General features: G+C 41.3%; 1 protein-coding gene across 3 annotated transcripts in view; it reads left to right on the top strand.

Annotated features, from left to right (window-relative positions):
* Window positions 1–423: 423 nt before the first annotated feature.
* ELL2 (elongation factor for RNA polymerase II 2) overlaps window positions 424–21,720 on the top strand; it is a 79,254-nt gene continuing 57,957 nt past the window's right edge. Inside the window, exons 1-2 of one of the 3 annotated variants that reach the window (XM_073344547.2) lie at window positions 424–651; window positions 15,083–15,130. In XM_073344547.2, the coding sequence (XP_073200648.1) occupies window positions 520–651; window positions 15,083–15,130 (180 nt within the window). In that variant the 5' untranslated portion in view covers window positions 424–519. The remainder of the gene's footprint in view (window positions 652–15,082; window positions 15,131–21,720) is intronic. The other 2 variants (XM_073344548.2, XM_073344549.2) reach the window with 2 other exon arrangements.

The following is a 21,720-nucleotide window of genomic DNA, read 5'->3' as shown; positions in this document are numbered from 1 at the left end:
GGGGAGGGCCCGGGGGTGCGCCTCTGTCCCCGCCTCTTCCCGTGTCCCTGCCCCAACCCGGGGGCTCGGGGAGGCGGGGCAGGCGCCTGCTGCGGGGGAAGGACAGGAACCGGTCACGTGGGAAGCTCAAGCCTGGTCGCAGGGAGCGTCAATAATGACATCAAACGTGATTAAATAAATCTCTGCTGACGTCAGCACCTCGCACCTCCCCCCGCGCGGAGCCTGGCTCGTGCTGGCCTTCCGTACCGCTGGCTCAGTCGGCCGGGGCTGCTCCGCTCGGGTCGTGGGCGTGTCCCGCCGGGGCTCCGTGCGGCGCCATAGGCGGAGTGGGCGGGTCCGTTGGGCGGGTCCCCGCCGGAGTGGGCGGGGCACTGTGCTGAGTGGGCGGGGCGCGGCGGCGGCTGCGCGCTGGCGGGGATGGCTGGTACGTCAGCGGCGGGATGGCTGTAGCTGCGGCGGCGGCGGTGGTGGCGGCAGGCAGCGCGGCCCCGGCGGCAGCGGGGTGGGGGGCAGTGTAAGATGGCGGCGCTGCGGGAGGGGGGCAGGTACGGCGTGTCCTGCGGCAGGGTCATCCAGGACAACATCACGGTGCTGCACGTCAAGCTGACCGAGACCGCCTTCCGGGCTCTGGAGAGCTACCAGGGCAACAAGGTGAGGGGCGCCCCGCGCTCCTGGGGCTGGCACCCGTCGCTGGCGGGGATGAACCCGGGGAGGGAGGCGGCGAGGGCTCGGCTGCCCTGCCCGGCGCTCGTCCTGCCCGCTCGCCCGGGAGGCGCTGCGGGAGGCGGCAACTAGTGAGGAGTAAATGTCTCTCTGCGGGGCTGTCAGGCAGCGAAGGGGTCCGGCTGGGCTCCCTTCTGCCCCGGGGGTTCCCGTGTTCACTGGCCGGTCCCTGAAGCCCCTACCGGTGGGGTCTTGCCCCAGTGGGACCGCCCCCTCTTCCTCCGTCGCCTGCTGCCGAGCCAATTCCTGTGGCACGGGAACAACACAGCTCTTCCCCCCCCCCCCCCCCGTTGGTGCCAGCTGGTGTCCCCGGAGCCAGCGGTGACCGGAGCCAGCAGCTCCTAGATGGGGCAGATTTCGCTGAGCTGTCATGTCTGTGTTTGGCTCTGCCAGTCTCCTCCTCTCCCCCTTCAGACCTGGCTCCTAGGGAAAGCGGGAGGTGGCTGGCTGTGGGGCTGAAGTGACAATGCCATCCATGACCGTTTTATTACACATCTTTATAACGCTGCTAAGAAAACTCTTTTATGGCAGCTCTCCCCCCTTCCTTCCCTGGGCCTCCCTGCAGCCAGGCAGCCCTGGGAGATTATGATATGCCCCATGTCTCCAGTGGCAATGGCTGCTGCTGCCTCCAGGGGCTATTGTTCAACATGAGAGAGTTAAAGTTGCAATAGATCTGCTGCTAGTTGGGGTGACCTGCCTTTTTGGGGGTGAGGGTCTTGTCGTTTTTGTCTCTTTGTCCTTAAATCTCTTTCTAGAGGGGGGAAATTGATCTTAGGTGTGTCTTGGTATAGTTTAAACCGATTTTAAATTCTGGATGGGAAGTTTTGTAAAGTTTCAGGCAGCATTTTACATCTTGTATAAAAAAAAACCAAAGCCCTTCTTTAGAGACTTTGTGCAGCAGGGCGATAGTGCCCATAACCTTTTTTCCTGACTGTAGTTTTCCAGTTGAAACTTGAGACCTCAAGTTGCATTTAATGGAAGTTAAAAGTGGCTACGCACTACAGTATGTCCCCGGTAGGAGGAGGAGGAGGATTAAGCTCTAATTAGACTGTCCTTTCATTGGATTTCAAGCTAAATACCTGTCTTTTCTCCTATCCCTTCACTTCATTATGGTTAAAAGAGAATTGGTGGGGCTTCTGTGTAATTTTTTTGTAGTGTGTAATGCAGGACCTGGGGAGGGGAAGGTGCTGATTGAACATTTCTTTTCTGAATATGCTTTCTTAAGTGCCAGCAGGCCTTCATCCAAAAGACCTCTTTCACTCACTGAATCAGCTTCTAGAAATGCTTCTTAAACATTATATATATAAAGAGTTAAGTGGTCACAGTAAAAGGAGAGATGAAACTGGGTGATGACTTGGCTGTAACAGGTTCTTGATTGACACCAGATGCTCTTCCAACCTGGCTACTCTTTTCCTTTACAGCCTTCTTCACACTAAAGGCTGACTCAGAACTGGATTTCCCAGAACTGACCCCCAAATTGAGCCTTTCCCTATGACTAATAGCTGCTTCTCCTTCCTCCATAATAAACAGCTTACTCTAAAATAGTGTTCTAGTGTGCAGTGCTCTGTCTCCTCTGATGTGCTGGCATCTTATGTTTGTTTTAACATGTTTGGCAGCTTGCTTTCATGTTGCACTCTTACCATTTAGCAATGTCTAGCCAGCTTGGGTTCCAGTGCTACATAATTATACCACAGCTTGTCTTTTTTTGCCTGTAAAACTGGCTTACTGTTGCCAAATCCAGAACAAGAATCAAACATTGAATTGCCACTTGTCCTATATATGATTGGGGAATTGCAGCTATTACTATGGCATGAATAGTTGGGGTTTCCTTTCGTCTGGTGGGGGACTTAATTCCTGCAGCTCTATGTGTAAACCTTGCTTCCCTGGGTTTTATGCATTATTCACATCCCTAGAATGAGTCCTGTCTGGGCAGGGTTAAAATGGTCACTAATACTCTGTAAACTTTTAAAGGGACAGCTATCCTTGCGAACCAGTGGCTTAAGGATACTTGCAGAAGTTAAATGGAGAACTTTAGAAATACTTATAAGGCTCCATCTAGTGCCACTTGGTTAAGTAAGTTACAGCATTCTTCCTTATAACTACTGACTAAATTGTGTTTGTTACCTATATAAACTGTTTCTGAGTTTTTGTGCCCCACTGTTGGAAAGTCACAACAAGTTAAATAAGTATATGGGAGGGCTGTAAAATCTATTAGCAATGTCATTAAAAGGTTTAAAGCAAACTTGCACAATGCACGTGTATTTAAATGACTAAAGTTTCTGTTGATATTTGAAATTGCAACCATATTCCAAGTTGTTAAAATCATGAAGACAATTAAAGTATCGGGGTAGCCGTGTTAGTCTGTATCCACAAAAACAAGGAGTCCGGTGACCATTAAAGTAATTATTCAAAGTGTCTTGCTTGTCGTAGTGAAGGAAGGAAACATTCTTACTGGTCCATATAACAGGTGAAATGTGTACTTATAGTCAAACGTGATCTGAGAAGGAAAATATTTCAAATGTGGTTTTTAAGATCTATAACTTTTAAACAAGTTAATATTTTATATTGAAATTCTAAAAAGTAATTTTCGTGTGTATAAACTATAAATATGGTGTATAAGGTTGGAATCTGAAATTGACACTTGCATGTTAGAACAGATGACATTTTGGACACTCTGCTGGTGGCAGTAAAACTGCTTTCCTCACTGCAAGTAAATGCATCTTGAATGAGATTTAATTGCCTGGGACTTACAAACAATTATGGTAAATTATAACCTTATTTTTAAGTGAAAATCAGTTTCTCAATTCTCGTGGTCTTTCACAAAATATACCGAGAAAAATATTTTTATTATCAGGCTTCATTATTCTGCAGTTTAAAAGAAAATTGAAGTATTAACAAAAGAGTGAAAAATCTGAAGAAAAATTAGTGTCTTCATAAGTACATGTTGCTGTTTTATTATCTTCATAAATGTGAATAAAAAGAAAAGGAGGACTTGTGGCACCTTAGAGACTAACAAATTTATTTGAGCATAAGCTTTCGTGAGCTACAGCTCACTTCATTGGATGCATTCAGTGGAAAATACAGTGGGGAGATTTATATACATAGAGAACATGAAACAATGGGTCTTACCATACACACCGTAACATAAATGTGAGTGGGATTCTCTCTATGGAAACTAACTCCCTAGCTGCAGTTCAAATCAGCAGGAATTGAAAATGAGAGAGGGTGGGATCTGTCACCATTTGAACAGATGGCAAGTTAAAGAACTACAAAGCTGTTACATAATACTAATTTTGTTTTAATTAACAAATTTCAAGTTGGTTTAGCCACTGAAATTTCTAGTTTAAAGAAACCTGACTAGTTTTAAAGGATTAGATCAATTTAAATAATCTTATAACAACTCCGATATTTTTCTACCCAAGCAGTCATCTACATCAGAATGCTTCCTGATTATTGAATTATATTTCAGATGCCTTTCAGTATTTTAGCAATTGATTAGAATATCTTTTTATATCGCTACAGTTTCTGGGTGGAGAAAAAAGGAGACACTCTTCATAATTAACATCTAAATGGTCCCAATTATGTCTTGCAATTCACAAGTCATTGAGATGGCTGGGGAATGAAGAGTTCTCACTCTTGCAGCTGCTATTTTTTTTTTTTTTAGCTGGTAATACCTGTCTGTTACCTATCTATCTAGGCTATCAGAACACTTGCTTGGCTTTGGAATGCACTCTCTGCAATAGGAAAGTTTTTTTTATTGAAAATTTAGAATTTGTATTGCATAGAATTGAGGAATGCTGTAAATTTCTATTCTCTTCACCTGAACCTGTGATTCCTCTGCTCTCCCTAATATTACCAATTCTTGTTTTGAAGGCTTTCGGTGTAATACACATGAGCAACATTTCAGAGGAGGCAGTAGCCAAACTTGTGGATCTGTGAGGAGAGGGTCAGGGTCAAGGATAACCCTTGAAAAGTCTTAGTGAACCCATCACTGTAGTGGCTAGATACCATGTTAGTAGGCTGCAAAGCAGTATTGCGCTTGTGTTTAATACTCAAATAGTTTACATTAAAAAAGTGACTGAAAAGCACCCTCCCTTGTTATAGCTACTAAACTAAAAGTTTGCCTCCTTGCACATAAACTGAATTCTTAATGCAAGGATTCTTAATATTTTGGTTTTAAAAAAACAAACTTAGTCATAACTGCAACAAAACTGTTAACTGAATCTCTTCAGCATGGTTCATGTTGCAGGAAATCCTGATTCTTTACTTAGCATGCACAGATTGGGATGAAAATGTAGGAGATGGGGCCAGCAGTAATCTATGATGGAAAGGTCCTAGAGCATATGGAGTGCCCTTTTTAACATTTTTATAAGGCCAAGTACACACCCACTTTCTGGATAAAATCTTGCACTGTTATACTACTATGTTTGGTAGCAATGGTGGGAGCACTAGTGTACACAGGCTCAGGTGGCTGCTGGCATTCTTACTGCTGTGTTAGGTAATCCTGATATGTGTGGGGTTAGGCAACATGATAGTGAAAATGGCTGAGCCCTGTTCACACTAGTATTCATTTCAAAGGCAGAGCTGAATGAAATACTAGTTTGCTTCCCCATGCAAAAGTAGAATGAATGCTGCAGATTATTCTGAGTGCCTTTTAATGGAAAATCCTTCAGTTTAAAAATCTCAAACATAGCTGTCAAATGACAATGGTAATTGCTGCTAGTCCTGACCAATGAGAGAATAGAGTTGAGAACATAGATTTCAAAAATCTACTACCTTAGGTTGGGTTTACTCAAAAACTAAGTAGTCAATCAAGTTTCTCAGTTGCAGAGGCAGAGTAGCTAATAACGTGAGTCCAGTATATAATCTTATTATTTACACTTGGTGCTTATGGAACTCATGCAGCTAATCATTTTTTTTTAAAAAAATTCTTCTAGGCAGTGTTTTTGCCCATGTGAGGCTTTTGATTTCACTTGAATGGACAAATCACTTGAAAATGTACACTAAGGAATAATCCTCGTTGGCAGGAACATGGACCAAAATACCTAATAGGTTTGTTTTGATTTCTGTGGTCCATGCTTCCTCAACTACCTTCAACTGGCTTTCTGCTCTTTAGTCCTCTCCAGTTTGACCATTTTTTTTTTAAAGACCTGTCAGAGTACAGAAAGTTTCATTATAGAACAAAAGCACGTTAGAGATTTTGATGCATCTGTTGAACCAACTTGGTAGAAAAATGGTGGTACATAATTAACCTTATTCAGGGGGTGGAAGATACTTGTGCATGGAGATTGAGACATGTGAGCAGACAAGGTCTCTGCCCAGAGGATCTCTTGATAAACTAAACAGTAAACCTAGAAGAGAATAAGTTTGGTGGTTTTGTTTTCCTCCCAAAACTAGATCTTGGGTAATTGCATGGAGCAGTTCCACTACAGTTGTTTTTGTAACATTCTGCTACACAGGCTTGTATTCATTCTTTACCTCAAATGTATGTTTAGCTGGAAACTATTTTTTTTCACCCTGGGGTGAAATGTGACTGCAGCAATGTTTGAAAGACAAAAGCTACATTTTATTGCCATTTGATTTAACTTTTACATCAGTGGTTCTCAAACTTTTGTACTGGTGATCCCTTTCACACAGCAAGCCTCTAATTGTGATCCCCCTTATAAATTAAAAATACTCTTTTTATATATTTATTTAACACTGTTATAAATGATGGCGTTGAAGTGGAGTTTGGGGTGGAGGCTGACAGCTCGCAACTCCCCCATGTAATAACCTTGCGACCCCCTGAGGGGTCACCACCCCAGTTTCAGAACCCCTGTTTTACATTAAGGTGGTGATGCTCTGAATAAAGTCCATCATAGTTGTATAGGCATGAACAGTCCTGCCAGAGGGTTTCTCCCTGTGTTCACAAGCAGGTCTGAGTTATACTCGTACTGCACTTAATACCTCAGTATTTTATTTTCTCTTGGTGATCTCTCTGTCTCTCTGTCTTTCTTATTGCTATTGGCCTCTTACGTTTAGTGCAAAGTATGTGTGGCTTCTTTGTTTGACCACACAAACTACTGGATCATTTTACTTGGCAAGGGTGCTGCAAAGCAATAAAGCCTGAACCCTACTTAGGCTTCCACTTAGCAGCTGCAAGTCCACTAATTTAAGATTTGAACTTTGGGTCCTTCATGATAGTGCATCATGCTACAAAACAGATCAGAAATTCCTGCTGTCATATCAGAATTTGAGATTAACACTGGGTAAATTACTGCAGTGCAGAACTCTTTTTTTTTGAAGGTTGGGATTGAGGGAAGAAAGCTTGCATTCTGAATGGTTCTGTCCTTTTATTTAGATAACATGTTATGTTCTCATTTGCTCATTTTGGGTTGCTCTGTGATTAGAAACTTAATTCTTATGTGGCATTTTCTCAGTTGAAATAGATAACCTAGTGTGTCAGTCAGCATTCCTTTGCTGAATTGAAAACTGGTTTATATTTCAAAATCTGTGAGCTTGTCTAATAGCATATGGCTATTGCATTAGCCTACACAGTCACTACATTAGTGTCTGACTTGATGCTTTGTGAGGAACCCTGATACATAACTTTTTACTTAGAATATTAAACTAAATTTTACTCCAGAAAATTGAAACAGTGGATTGTTTCCTCTAAATTTTCTTTGTACCGGGAAGGCTACTAACTCTACTGACCACTACATTTTTGTTCTCGGGCAAGTGTTAGCTTGTATTTGTCATCCCCCTGCCCCTCCCCCCCACCACACACACACACACACACAAGTTGTGTGCGTGGAGGGGGGGACTGTGTGAGGATGAGTGCTGTGTTGTGGAGGTGAGGGGGGGTTACCCCAGGGTGATTCCTCTCCAGTATTGCACACTAGTCTCTGTCCCTGCCATTTGCAGCCTTAGGAATTTGGCCAGGAGTCAGTTTGGGGGGAGGGGGGCGCGGGTCAGACACACACCCCCTCCGGCCAGGTTCTCCACTGCTTCTCAGTAGCAACTGCCACAACCCTGGAAATCAACTGCTGGGTAAGGGCGGGGGGGGGGGGGGGAATTTGGCCCCTTCAGACTAGAGCCACTGCTGACCTGGATTGTCAGCAGAGAGCCCAGGCAGCCCTCTCCCCTAAATTCCTGTGCATGGGGCATCCCAGAACTGCTGCCTTCTCCCAGCTGTGCAAGCATGTCTGTGAGACTTCTGTCCTCCTAAAGTGCTCCCAGTCATCTACTCTGCAGGGAGGAGACTGGTCCTCATGCACCCTGGTCAGAGAGAAGGGGGGAGGGGGAAGAGCAGGTTCTTAAAGGGCCACACCACATTCCTGCTAGGGTCACACAAAGAGACATAAGCAGCACTGGAATCCTAGAATCATAGAATATCAGGGTTGGAAGGGACCTCAGGAGGTCATCTAGTCCAACCCCCTGCTCAAAGCAGGACCAATCCCCAATTAAATCATCCCAGCCAGGGCTTTGTCAAGCCTGACCTTAAAAACTTCTAAGGAAGGAGATTCCACCACCTCCCTAGGTAACGCATTCCAGTGTTTCACCACCCTCCTAGTGAAAAAGTTTTTCCTAATATCCAACCTAAACCTCCCCCACTGCAACTTGAGACCATTACTCCTTGTTTCATCATGTGGTACCACTGAGAACAGTCTAGCTCCATCCTCTTTGGAACCCCCTTTCAGGTAGTTGAAAGCAGCTATCAAATCCCCCCTCATTCTTCTCTTCCGCAGACTAAACAATCCCAGTTCCCTCAGCCTCTCCTCATAAGTCATGTGTTCCAGTCCCCTAATCATTTTTGTTGCCCTCCGCTGGACTCTTTCCAATTTTTCCACATCCTTCTTGTAATGTGGGGCCCAAAACTGCACACAGTACTCCAGATGAGGCCTCACCAGTGTCGAATAGAGGGGAACGATCACGTCCCTCAATCTGCTGGCAATGCCCCTACTTATACGTCCCAAAATGCCATTGGCCTTCTTGGCAACAAGGGCACACTGTTGACTCATATCCAGCTTCTTGTCCACTGTAACCCCTAGGTCCTTTTCTGCAGAACTGCTGCCTAGCTGCTTGGTCCCTAGTCTGTAGCGGTGCATGGGATTCTTCCGTCCTAAGTGCAGGACTCTGCACTTGTCCTTGTTGAACCTCATCAGATTTCTTTTGGCCCAGTCCTCTAATTTGTCTAGGTCCCTCTGTATCTTATCCCTACCCTCCGGCATATCTACCTCTCCTCCCAGTTTAGTGTCATCTGCAAACTTGCTGAGGGTGCAATCCACGCCATCTTCCAGATCATTTATGAAGATATTGAACAAAACCGGCCCGAGGACCGACCATTGGGGCACTCCGCTTGATACCGGCTGCCAAATAGACATGGAGCCATGGATGATTACCCTTTAAGCCCGACAATCTAGCCAACTTTCTATCTACTTTATAGTCCATTCATCCAGCCCATACTTCTTTAACTTGCTGTCAAGAATACTGTGGGAGACCATGTCAAAAGCTTTGCTAAAGTCAAGGAACAACACATCCACTGCTTTCCCCTCATCCACAGAGCCAGTTATCTCATCATAGAAGGCAATTAGATTAATCAGGCATGACTTGCCCTTGGTGAATCCATGCTGACTGTTCCTGATCACTTTCCTCTCCTCTAAGTGCTTCAGAATTGATTTCTTGAGGACCTGCTCCATGATTTTTCCAGGGACTGAGGTGAGGCTGACTGGCCTGTAGTTCCTAGGGTCCTCCTCCTTCCCTTTTTTAAAGATGGGCACTACATTAGCCTTTTTCCAGTTGTCCGGGACCTCCCCCTATCGCCATGAGTTTTCAAAGATAATGGCCAATGGCTCTGCAATCACATCCGCCAACTCCTTTAGCACTCTCGGATGCAGCGATTGCCACATGGCCATGCAGTTTGCAGGGAACATTACTAGACACCAACATTAGGAACTTTTATTACATAGGACCAGTTACATGTAAACTGTTCAGAGTACAGTGGATTGCTTGAATTGTTGGATACTTGATATGGGCCCATAAATATATGCTGAGTCGATATACTCATTCAAAAGTGTACCTGAAGAACATATTAAAATCCTGTTGTAAAAGGACCTGTTCTTTTGCAGTGAAGCTATGGCCAAAGACAAAACAGTCTAATTTTAACACACAAGTAGGTTGAGTTAATGACTAGGCTCCCCCAGAGTCTTTAGTTTTCATACAGGTTACAGGTCAAATTACAAATTGTCTTATCTTCACTAGGTTTTTAACTGGAATTAAGAATACACCTTCTCTTCCTAGTAAAGACAAAGTCACAGATATCTTTGCGTCAGTTACATTCTGGTAATGGTTTTTGAGGGTTGTTTAAACAAGGTGGCTTGGAGTATCTCAAGTGTTCACAAGACACCTAGCCCCATATCACTTGACAACAAACTTCCCAAGTTCCTTTGATACTATTTAACTCAGTGTGGAGGCAAGATCCTTGACCTTGGAAGCTTCACGTAGTTCTGAATGAAGTCTTAAAATTAACTTTTGTCAGCAAAACACTGCTTGGTGCATATGTTTAGCTACAAGGATGGAAATATGGCTAAGCAAAACTGGAACATGGTATAAGCAGAATTTCTATTAGCGTCATTCAAATTTTCTCTTAGTTTCATTGAAATTTTTTTCTTGTTGCTTGTTTCAGAGTGGTCAAAGTTAGGTGAACCAACTAAATTGTCTTCTGTATTAAGAAACAGGTAAACAATTAAAATTTACCATTGGTAGCTCTTCCTTGGCTTCCACAGTGAAACGTCAGGCCTATCAGACGAAGAGTATGTCTTCATTGTACTGTTAATCCAGACTCTTACCTGGGTTTTAGCCCGATCCCCTATACAATCCACACAGAAAAACCCTCTAACAGGTTTGGAGGTGCGTAAAGCTCAGGCTGTTTATATAGCTGAGGTATAAATAGAACATGAGCTCCAATCTAATTCAGTGTGGAATTTGCTGACTTTGAAGTGAGGTTGCAGACCATATCACTGCTGATATTCCTCCAATGCCCTTCCCATAAATCCTCTCAAAAGACAGACAAGTTTTCCCGCAATTGACTTGGAGAAGGAGCCCTATAGTGTCATCACAAAGAACCATGGGATATGACCCCAAAGTCACAGGTGAGTGCAGAAATAGTAAGGTCATGGTAAAGCATATAGGGCTTGGCCTCACCAAGGCGACCCCATAGCAAACCTAGATGTTCAGATCTGAGTGCCAATCACTTAGGGTCAACAGTGTTGTGAAGAAATACCCTTTATTTGATTACTTTACTAAATTTACTACTTTAAAAAGAAATACTGTCTGAGAAGTTAGCTTAAACTAAAAATGGTGGAGTGCCCCATTTTGTTGGGGAATAGGGAACACACTACTATTAGAAAAGGAGTACTTATGGCACCTTAGAGACTAACATTTATTTGAGCATAAGCTTTCGTGAGCTACATACGAAAGCTTATGCTCAAATAAATTTGTTAGTCTCTAAGGTGACACAAGTACTCCTTTTCTAATAGTAGTGTGTTCCCTATTCCCCAACAAAATGGAACACAAGTACTCCTTTTTGCGGATACAGATTAACACGGCTGCTACTCTGAACACTACTATTAGGAGCAGCATAAAAATTCCATCAACATGAAGGTTTTTTTTGACAATGCTTTCTTTGACTGTAGCAATGTTGCTAGCATTCTCAAATTCAGAGTCCTCTGATGGTTAGTCCTGCTGCAGGAACTCACAATAATATGAAGAGCTCCTTCTTTCCCACAATCTTTAGCCCTGTGCATGTGGAAGCTCTCATCTTCCCTCCCACAGGAACTACCATCCAGTCTTTTCCTCTGCTCCTATCTCATCACCACAAACCCCACTCTGCCACTATTCCTCTTTCTGTTCTGCCCTGCCCTTCCCTCTCACCAACTCATGTCTGTCACCCCTCATTCTCGGCACTTCTCAGCCTCCTTCCCCCCCAGCTTGAGTCAGGAAGCGTGGAGGGGAAAGTTGTCTCTCAGTTCTTATGGCTAGCAGCCACAGAGGCAATAGGAGGAGCAATTTCAGGAGAAACTGTGCTCAGTCCCTTGCAGCCTGGGTTGGGGCACGTCTCAGCTGGTTTGTAGTGATGACAGATGAGTGGTCTGGCCAATATATTGGAGCTATGTAGGGATGGGTTATGATCCTTATGGATCGAATCTTCAGAAAATTTAGTTACGAGCCTCTAACAAACTTCTACTGAGCATATGTGAACTGCAGTTTTCAGAGACTTGTAACTTGGCCAAATTTAGACAGTGTGTCAGTGATAGCAACAGGTACATACCTGACACCAGGGTGACCTCTTACCAGATTTCAAATTCCTTCTACAAGACATGGGGCCCTAGAGGTTTCCAGTAAAATGGTTGTAAGGTTTTTTTTTACATGGGTAAACAATCTTTTGTTACCCTAACCCTGTCACTTGGAAACATCTGAAATATTTTGCCTGAAATTTCCCAAATTCTGTCTGAAACATACCTGGTATGGAATATTTCAGCTGAATGGCTAAAGTTTGGCAAATTTATAAGAAACTGGAAACAAGGCCTTATGGAAAGTGTTGAATAGCCATAACTACAGGCAATGCTATCAGCTATACCTATAAATATTTACTGACTTTATTATATTATGTATTGTTTGGAAGAAATAAATATAATTATCATACAATCTGATAACTTTAGATTGAAAATGTATGCAATTTTCAATCAAATAATATTGGAGCGGTGAGAGAGGAAGGGAGTTGAATCAGACCAGGAAATACGATTTTTATTTTTAAAAAACTCATGATTTGCAGGGATCTGATTCAAGGTTTTTTGAATTTGGAGTTGGCATTATTATGTAGAATGTTGAGCATTAGTTGGCATGCCTTACTGCATTTTTTAGCGCAAAAGCTACACTTTAAAATTGTAGTCTAATTTAAAATTAAAACTTTAACTTTAAAAATTACATGGGACTTCTCAACACAGATTTGAGTATATTTTTTTGCCTCTTAGTGTGTACAAGACTGGCTATATGTGTAGTATTTTTACAGTGAAGAGCTTATTTACTCCAGTTCGTTGTATTTGGATCAATCCCAGAATTTCCATTCATATAGTGTTAGGATGCCCACAGTTTTTTAGATTCTCTACTATAGCTTTTTCTGATTAAAATAAACAATGCTGTGTAGGCAATTAAAACAGGGTGCCATTAAGCATCTTCTTAAAATATTTAAAACATTCTGAATCAGAGTTAATGATTACATGCAGTACCACAACACATGCCTCTTTATTCTTTAACAGGCATCCAGAGTTGTTATAAGACAAAATTATATTGCCTTAGTCGTCTTTCTGTAAAATTTCACTGCTGCCCAACTATATTCAAGCATCTTCTCTCAATTTTTTAGGTTTGTTATATTTTGATCTAAGGAAACCAAGAAACCTATAGACTTTTATTATGTAACTTGTAAATGTAAACTTATGGAATACTTGAATAGGCTTTAACACAGTTTTTAAAATGAGCTATTTTTTGCTGTTACTTTTAATTTTCACTTAATTATTGGAACTAAAAAGTCGTGGAGTGAAGCTTCAAACAAGAACTCTAGTTTTACAGATTAACAGACACTTCACTGTCCTACTCCTGGTCTCACAAAATGCTATCTAAGTTGTCTCTAACTACTCTTTCAGGACAAATTCTGAAACAGACTTTCTGCGTTCAATTTTTTTGGAATTCTTTGTTCATGGTTTCAATTAATGTGTTCCTAACACTGAAGTTTACAACAATGTAAGTGTCAATTAAAAGAATGATGAAAGACTCTCCTTCCTTTTATGTTGGGTAATCTGCTTCTCTTTGGTTTTTTGACATGCAAGAACAGCATGTTTCTACAGTCATATAATCCCAGTCAGTTTAGTTCTCTCGGTACTAAATTGCTGAGCATGATCTGCAGTTAGCTTCTTACAGTATATTAGCTAAATATCTAGCAAGGAGTGACAGGCATTTAAAAAAAGCTCTCATTTTTCTTATTCTGGGTGAGGTTGCTGTATTGCTGAGTTACAGTTAACCCTTTTAGGTCATTTAATAATATATGTAGGGCCCTACCAAATTCACAGCCATGGAAAATGCATCATGGACCATGAAATCTGGTCTTTTGTGTGTTTTTACCCTATACTATGCAAATTTCACGGGGGAGACCAGCATTTCTCAAATTGGGGGTCTTGCCCCGAAAGGGAGTTGGAGGGAGGTTGTGGTATTGCCACCCTTATTTCTGCGCTGCCTTCAGAGCTGGGTGGCTGGAGAGTGGTGGCTGCTTACTGAGGCCCCAGCTCTGCAGGCAGAAGCAGAAAAGTAAGGGTGGCAATACCATACCATGCTATCCTTACTTCTGCGCTGCTGCTGGTGGCGGCTCTGCCTTCAGAGTTGGGCTCCTGCCAGCAGCCGCCGCTCTCTAGTTGCCCAGCTGTGAAGGCAGCACTGCCTCCAGCAGCAGCGCAGAATTAAGGGTAGCAGTACCACAACCCCCTCTACAATAACCTTGCAAAAACCCCCAACTTCTTTTTGGACCCCTACAATTGCAACACCATGAAATTTCAGATTTAAATAGCTGAAATCATGAAATTAACGATTTTTAAATTCCTATGACCGTGAAATTGACCAAAATGGACCATGAATTTGGTGGTGCCCTAAATATATGTAATCTTAGAAGATCCTCAGTTACAGTTGTACTCTGACTAAAATTAATATAATTTGAAGGATAATTCAATGTAACTATAACTTGGTTTTAAACCATGTAATGTCTGTATTGAAAACTTTAGTGTCTGTGCAGTTCAGTGACCAACTCAACATATGGAAGAATGTTAGGTTACATCTGACAAGGCAAATAGCTCTTCAAAGAAAAAAGTTGGATCCATGCTGAAAATCTTGAAAAATTATTTAATGCATATTAAACCTTTGATTGGTTTCTAAATGGTGTTATGGCATATATAGCTATTTACAGATTATGGACATCGCTTTACATCTTCATCAAACTTCTATAAATTTAGAACTACGCTAGGTTTGCCATGCTAAACAAACTTGGTACAATATACAAGTATTTCTTTTACCTAAAGGTTCAGGTTTTCATTTTATTAACACTTCTATTTTCATTTAGGAATTGAAGTTCAAGGTCAAATGTATTTACATTTCTTCAGATTATAAAACATGTAGCTTTTAGCAAACCTTTGTCTCTTGTTACTAAAAGGAATACAGCTTTGTAAATGTCTGTTTAGATCCATTTTGTAATGGCAAACCCCGTTCTGGGTTGGAATTGTGAAGTTTATTATAATATTCATGAGTTTTTTCACTGCTTTTTAAAAAAATTTTTTTATAGAATCGTATTCCTTCTCGACCCTCAATCCAATTTCAAGGACTCCAAGGGGTAAGTTGTTTTTATTTTAATTTTTAACTTGGCAGATAAAAATAATGTAGTACATAAAGCTGAGTTTTTACTTACACATCTGCCTTTTTTCTTCTAGAAGTGTTCATAATTACGTATGCAAAAGGAACAACTAATGTTTGCTCACAAATAGTTCAGAAAAGATTCAGTTACCTCCTGGGTAAACTCCTTTTCCTTTAAATAGGTTGAGATATTTGGCATGTGTTCTCCCTTAAACCCTAAACACGGAGAGGAGTTAACTTGTATTGTAAATCAGCAGTTTAAATAGAATTAGAGTGGGATCAGAAGAAATCACAAATGTAGTCTGCTTGAGAACAGTGTAGACAGGCGAGTTCTTAAACTATTGTGTCTGAGCCATCAGTGATATAAGCTGCTCATGGAGGTCTGTAAAATGAAACATTTTTGGAGCCAGCTGGTGAAGGGTTGAGCTGAGGATGGGAGTGGAAATGGGGTGTATGAAAGGATCCTTCTCTTATGAAGTGGTCCATTAAATGAAACAGTATGAAGCTTAGCGCAGGAGATCAACTTGAGTTCAGGTTATGATTTGCAGAAATACTATCATGAAGTGAAAGCATTTTAGATGATTTTCTTAAGGTGGACAGTAACCAGCCTCTATGGAAATAGATTAGCTGTTTATAAAACAGACAATGAAAAACATTTAATAAATTTGTAGTTCTACAACAGGCTCAGCTTTTTTTTTTTTTTTTTGGATTTCATGCCAATATAGTTAATGACTTGTTAGTGTTTAAATTCTAAACTTAATTGCCTATTCTCTCCCTCAGCCCCCTCTCCCATTGTCTCTTTCCATTTGTGCAGAAGCTAATGTGACTGATGTTTACTTGTTCTTATGCACTACTGAGATTTTTCTTAATTGCTGCAAAGGAGCAGTGGAAAGGTTTATGAGGTTACTAAATTGGTGATACATTTAATGCTAACACTTAAAATCTGTATGGAGTGTTGTAGCCATGTTGGTCCCAGGATATTAGAGAAACAAGGTGGGTGAGATAGTAGCTTTTATTGGACCAACTTCTGTTGGTGAAGGAGACATGCTTTTGAGCTTACACCAAGCTCTTCTTAAAATCTGGGTATTTATCACGGTGTGTCAGATACTGAATTTTTTATATAGGTGAAGTTCTTAACATGTGTAATCTGTGAATGATTCCAAGACAATTTTCCTACTTTACCATCTAAACAGTGTTAATGCCAGAAGACCTTAATGTATATTTTAGTTTTATTCATCAAGGACAGTGTTTTGGAGGCCTCTTTCCTTCCCCTTAAGAGACCTTTGCAGTACACTGGAAGAAAAATGTGTGTTCTGTGTACTGAATGCTACTAAAATTTCAGAGTCATATTAAATACATGTAGTACTTTTAGTATGACATCATTAATGCATTCTCTTCCACATGCAACAGAACAGTAAAATACACTTAGAGGAAAGGTAAAATGTTTACGTAACTGTTCTAGTCCTTCAGTTATCCTTATTTTTTTTAATGAATGTAATTTGTGCTAGTATTTTCTATTCACGAGGATATACTTACATTGTGAGGCATTACTAATAAAGCATCAATTCTGTTTTAAGGATATTCTGGTAGTTATTTCAAATTGTATCCTTTCAGCAAAGTGTTTTCAAAAGCTTCCCAAGCTTTTTTTTTTAAAAGAAAGGATTTAGCAGTGTTGTTCAGTATCCTGCAGTATTTGTTTTTGTCAAATTTCATTTTAAGTCAGCAAAAGCACTGATTAATTTGCAGTTGCTAGACTTCTAAAGTTGAACTGACACTTATAAATAAATATAAAAAAAAAATCCAAAGATCACTAATCTGTAATGCAGACATAAACAGTCTTAACGAATATTAACACTGTCGTTCAAAATGGACTAATCTGTCACTTAATTGTTCTGTGACTGAATTCCATATTTGGGGTTTTCTTTCCATTGATGTGGATGATGCCAGAATTAACTTCTAAAACAGAATAAAGAATGCAGCTGCTAAAATACCTCAGCTGTTTGTTTTGGGAGAAATATGCACAAGTCCCTAGGCTTGCTTCTCAAGAAAAAAGCACTTCAGGTGATCATTATAAATCTATTTGTAATTTCTTAATGTGTATTTTGTTAATGACTTAGGGTCTGGAAGTTTCTTATGTTTGCTCTAGCAAGCATTAAGATGTTGCATGAAGATACACTTATGAAACAGTATTTTAGTTTACTACTACTGTTCATACAATAACAGAACAGAAGTTCTAAAAACTGTCTTAGTTGTAGGTATCTACCCCCCCCCCCCAAAAAAAACCTAAATGCTTTAGACCAGAAGGTGGCCAAACCACGGCTTGTGAGCCACATGCTTCTCTTCTACAGTTGAAGTGCAGCTCACAGAGCCCACATTCCTCACACCTATTCTCTGCCTACCTGACTGCGGGCGGGAGCTTAGGGTTTTAGCCCTGCAGGGATTGGGGTGCTGGGACTCGGGGCTTTAGCACCGCCTGAACCCTGCCGCCGCTCTCAGCCCTCCTGTAGGACAGAAGCCCTGAGCCCTGGTGCACCCTCCCTGCAGGCCTAAAGCCCCTAGCCCCACCACCCCATCGCAGAGCAGAAGCCCCCTAGCCCCACCACCCCGTCAGATAGGTGGAGAATGGGGGAGGTGTGTGGGACTCCAGGAAATACTTCAAGAGAATACTTAAGCCCTAGTGAACCCGATACTGTGAGAATGAGATAGAAAGAAAAGCTTGAACATGCGGGTTATATCAGGAAATTGCATCGTTCTGCATTCAGATGTTGTGCTGTGTGGTCTTCTTTAATTCCACAGAATACAGGCTGTGTTTACTGTACGCATTTTTAACAGTGAGGGTAATTAACCATTGGAACAACTTACCAAGGTCTGTGGTGTGTTCTTAATCACTGGCAATTTTTAAATCTAGATGGCTGTTAGAAATGATATGCTCTAGTTCAAACAAGAATTCATTAGAAAAGTCCTGTTTGTTAGGGTCACAATGGTCCTTTTTGGCCTTAATCTAGGAACCAAAAAGACCCCAAGCCGATTGCTACAGAGGAGCACATGGATCGGACAGAGACTTCTTTTAGAGGAGACTCTATTGATAGAGATTCTCTAGGTTTTAGTCAGGAGGAGAGGATGGAAGAGGATAAAGTATGGGCCAGTTCAGACAAAAAACATTCTCATAAAAAAGAATCTGACACATCAGAAAAGGGCAGACAAATAAACAGTGACAAGTTTTTAAAGTGCTTATACACAAATGCTAGAAGACTAAATAATAAGATGGGTGAACTAGAGTGTCTCGTGTTAAAGGAGAATATTGATCTAATAGGCATCATAGAAACCTGGTGGAGTGAGGACAATCAATGGGACACAATCATTCTGGGGTACAAAATATAACAGAAGGACAGAACAGGTCATGCGGGGGTGGGGCGGAGTGGCACTATATGTGAAAGAAAATGTAGAATCAAATGAAATAAAAATCTTAAATGAATCCACATGTTCCATAGAACCTCTATGGATAGTAATTCCATGCTCTAATAAGAATATAACAATAGGGATCTATTATCGACCACCTGACGAGGACAGTGACGATGAAATGCTAAGGGAGATTGGAGAGGCTATCAAAATAAAAAACTCAATAATAGTGGGGGATTTCAATTATCCCCATATTGACTGCGTACATGTCACCTCAGGGACAAAATGCAGAGACAAAATTTCTTGATACTTTAAATGACCGCTTCTTGGAGCAGCTGGTATAGGAACCCACAAGGGAGAGGCAACTCTCGATCTAGTCCTGAGTGGAGCGCTGGATCTGGTCCAAGAGGTAAATATAACAGGACCGCTTGGAAATAGTGACCATAATATAATAACATGTAACATTCCTGTGGTGGGAAGAACATCTCAACAGCCCAACACTGTGGCATTTAATTTCAGAAAGGGGAACTATGCAAAAATGAGGAGGTTAGTTAAACAGAAATTAAAAGGTACAGTGCAAGCTCCATGGACACTTTTCAAAGACACCATAATGGATACCCCAATTAAAAAACACAGTAAAAGAACTAAAAAAGAGCCATTGTGGCTTGGCTTAACCATGTAAAAGAAGCAGTGAGAGATAAAATGTCATCTTTTTAAAAGTTAAAGTCAAATCCTAGTGAGGTAAACAGAAAGGAGCATAAACACTGACAAATTAAATGTAAAAACGTAATAAGAAAAGCCAAAAAGGAGTTTGAAAACAGCTAGCCAAAAACTCAAAAGGTAATAACAAAATGTTTAAGTACATCAGAAGCAGGAAGTCTGCTAAACAACCAGTGGGGCCCCTGGGCGATCAAGATGCAAAAGGAGCACTTAAAGACTATAAAGTAATCGCGGAGAAACTAAATTAATTCTTTGCTTCAGTCTTCACGGCTGAGGATGTTAGGGAGATTCCCAAACCTCAGCCATCTTTTGTAGGTGACAAATCTGAGGAATTGTCACAGATTGAAGTGTCACTAGAGGAGATTTTGAAATTAATTGAGAAACTTAACAGTAACAAGTCACCGGGACCAGATGGCATTCATCCAAGAGTTCTGAAAGAACTCAAATCTGAAATTGCGGAACTGTTAACTACGGTTTGTAACCTGTCCTTTAAATCAGCTTCTGTACCCAGTGACTGGAAGATAGCTAATGTAATGCCAATATTTAAAAAGGTCTCTAGAGGTGATCCTGGCAATTACAGATCAGTAAGTCTAACGTCAGTACCGGGCAAATTAGTTAAAACAATAGTAAAGGATAAAATTGTCAGACCCATAGAAGAACATAAATTGTTGGGCAAATGTCAACATCCTTTCTGTAAAGGGAAATCATGTCTTACTAATGTATTAGAGTTCTCTGAAGGAGTCAACAAACATGTGGAAAAGGGGATCCAGTGGACATAGTGTACTTAGATTTCCAGAAAGCCTTTGACAAGGTCCCTCACCAAAGGCTCTTACATAAATTAATTTGTCATGGGATCAGAGGGAAGATCCTTTCATGGATTGAGAACTGGTTAAAAGACAGGGAACAAAGGGTAGGAATAAATGGTAAATTTTCAGATTCGAGGGGGTAACTGGTGGTGGTCCCCAAGGGTCAGTCCTAGGACCAATCCTATTCAACTTATTCATAAATGGTCTGGAGAAAGGGATAAATGGTGAGGTGGCAAAGTTTGCAGATGATACTAAACTGCTCAAAATAGTTAAGACCAAAGCAGACTACAAAGAACTTCAAAAAGATCTCCGAAAACTAAGCGATTGGGCAACAAAATGGCAAATGAAATTTAATGTGGATAAGTGTAAAGTAATGCACATTGATAAAAATAACCCCAACTATACAAACAATATGATGGGGGGGGGGGGCTAATTTAGCTACAACTAATCAGGAGAAAGATCTTGGAGTCATTGTGGATAGTTCTCTGAAGACATCCACGCAGTGTGCAGCGGCAGTCAAAAAAGCAAACAGGATGTTAGGAATCATTTAAAAAAGGGATAGAGAATAAGACGGAGAATATCTTATTGCCCTTATATAAATCCATGGTACACCCACAACTTGAATACTGCGTACAGATGTGGTCCCCTCATCTCAAAAAAGATACACTGGCATTAGAAAAGGGCAACTAAAATGATTAGGAGTTTGGAACGGGTCCCCATATGAGGAGAGATTAAAGAGGTTAGGACTTTTCAGCTTGGAAAAGAGGAGACTAAGGGGGGGGGGGTATGATAGAGGTATATAAAACCATGAGTGGTGTGAAGAAAGTGAATAAGGAAAAGTTATTGCTCCCCTAATATAAGAACTAGGGGCCACCAAATGAAATTAATGGGTAGCAGGTTTAAAACAAATTAAAGGAAGTTCTTCTTCACACAGTGCACCTGCCTGAGGTGGTTGTGAAGGCTAGGACTATAACAGGGTTTAAAAGAGAACTGGATAAATTCCTGTAGGCTAAGTCCATTAATGGCTCTTAGCCAGGATGGGTAAGGAATGGTGTCCCTAGCCTCTGTTTGTCAGAGGGTGGAGATGGATGGCAGGAGAGAGATTACTGATCATTACCTGTTAGGTTCATTCCCTCTGGGGCACCTGACATTGGCTACTGTTGGTAGACTGGATGCTGGGCTGGATGGGCCTTTGGTCTGACCCAGCATGGCCATTCTTATGTTTTTATGTTATGTTCACTCGTTATATCACCTATTTTCAAAAGGGTGTCCTAACATTAGAACCTGAGGGGATATACTTCTCTACTTTGTGCAGCCACAGCCCCCACCAAAAATGTCAGCTGAAGAGCAGAACTTGATTGCACTGAAGGAGTCTAGCGCCCACAGTAATTGGAGAAAGTACAGCAACTTCTAGTTACTCTCCTAGTACAAAACAACAATCAATGATGATAAAAGGTTCCAGGTTCAGAGCTGATAATGGGAAATCCTTTTTCACGCACAACACAAAATTAGCCTGTAAATTTGATTGCCATAAGATATCCTGCCGAGAGTTTAGGAAGATTTAAAAAAGCATTGATCAGTAAATGGATAAGCATTTATAGAGTAGCTAGAGTAAATGTTAACATGTATATGCAAGAGTTTTGTC

This window comes from Lepidochelys kempii, chromosome 5 (genome assembly GCF_965140285.1).
Source record: "Lepidochelys kempii isolate rLepKem1 chromosome 5, rLepKem1.hap1, whole genome shotgun sequence".
NCBI classification, from domain to species: Eukaryota; Metazoa; Chordata; order Testudines; family Cheloniidae; genus Lepidochelys; species Lepidochelys kempii.
This window is presented reverse-complemented; position numbering and strand designations above follow the sequence as displayed.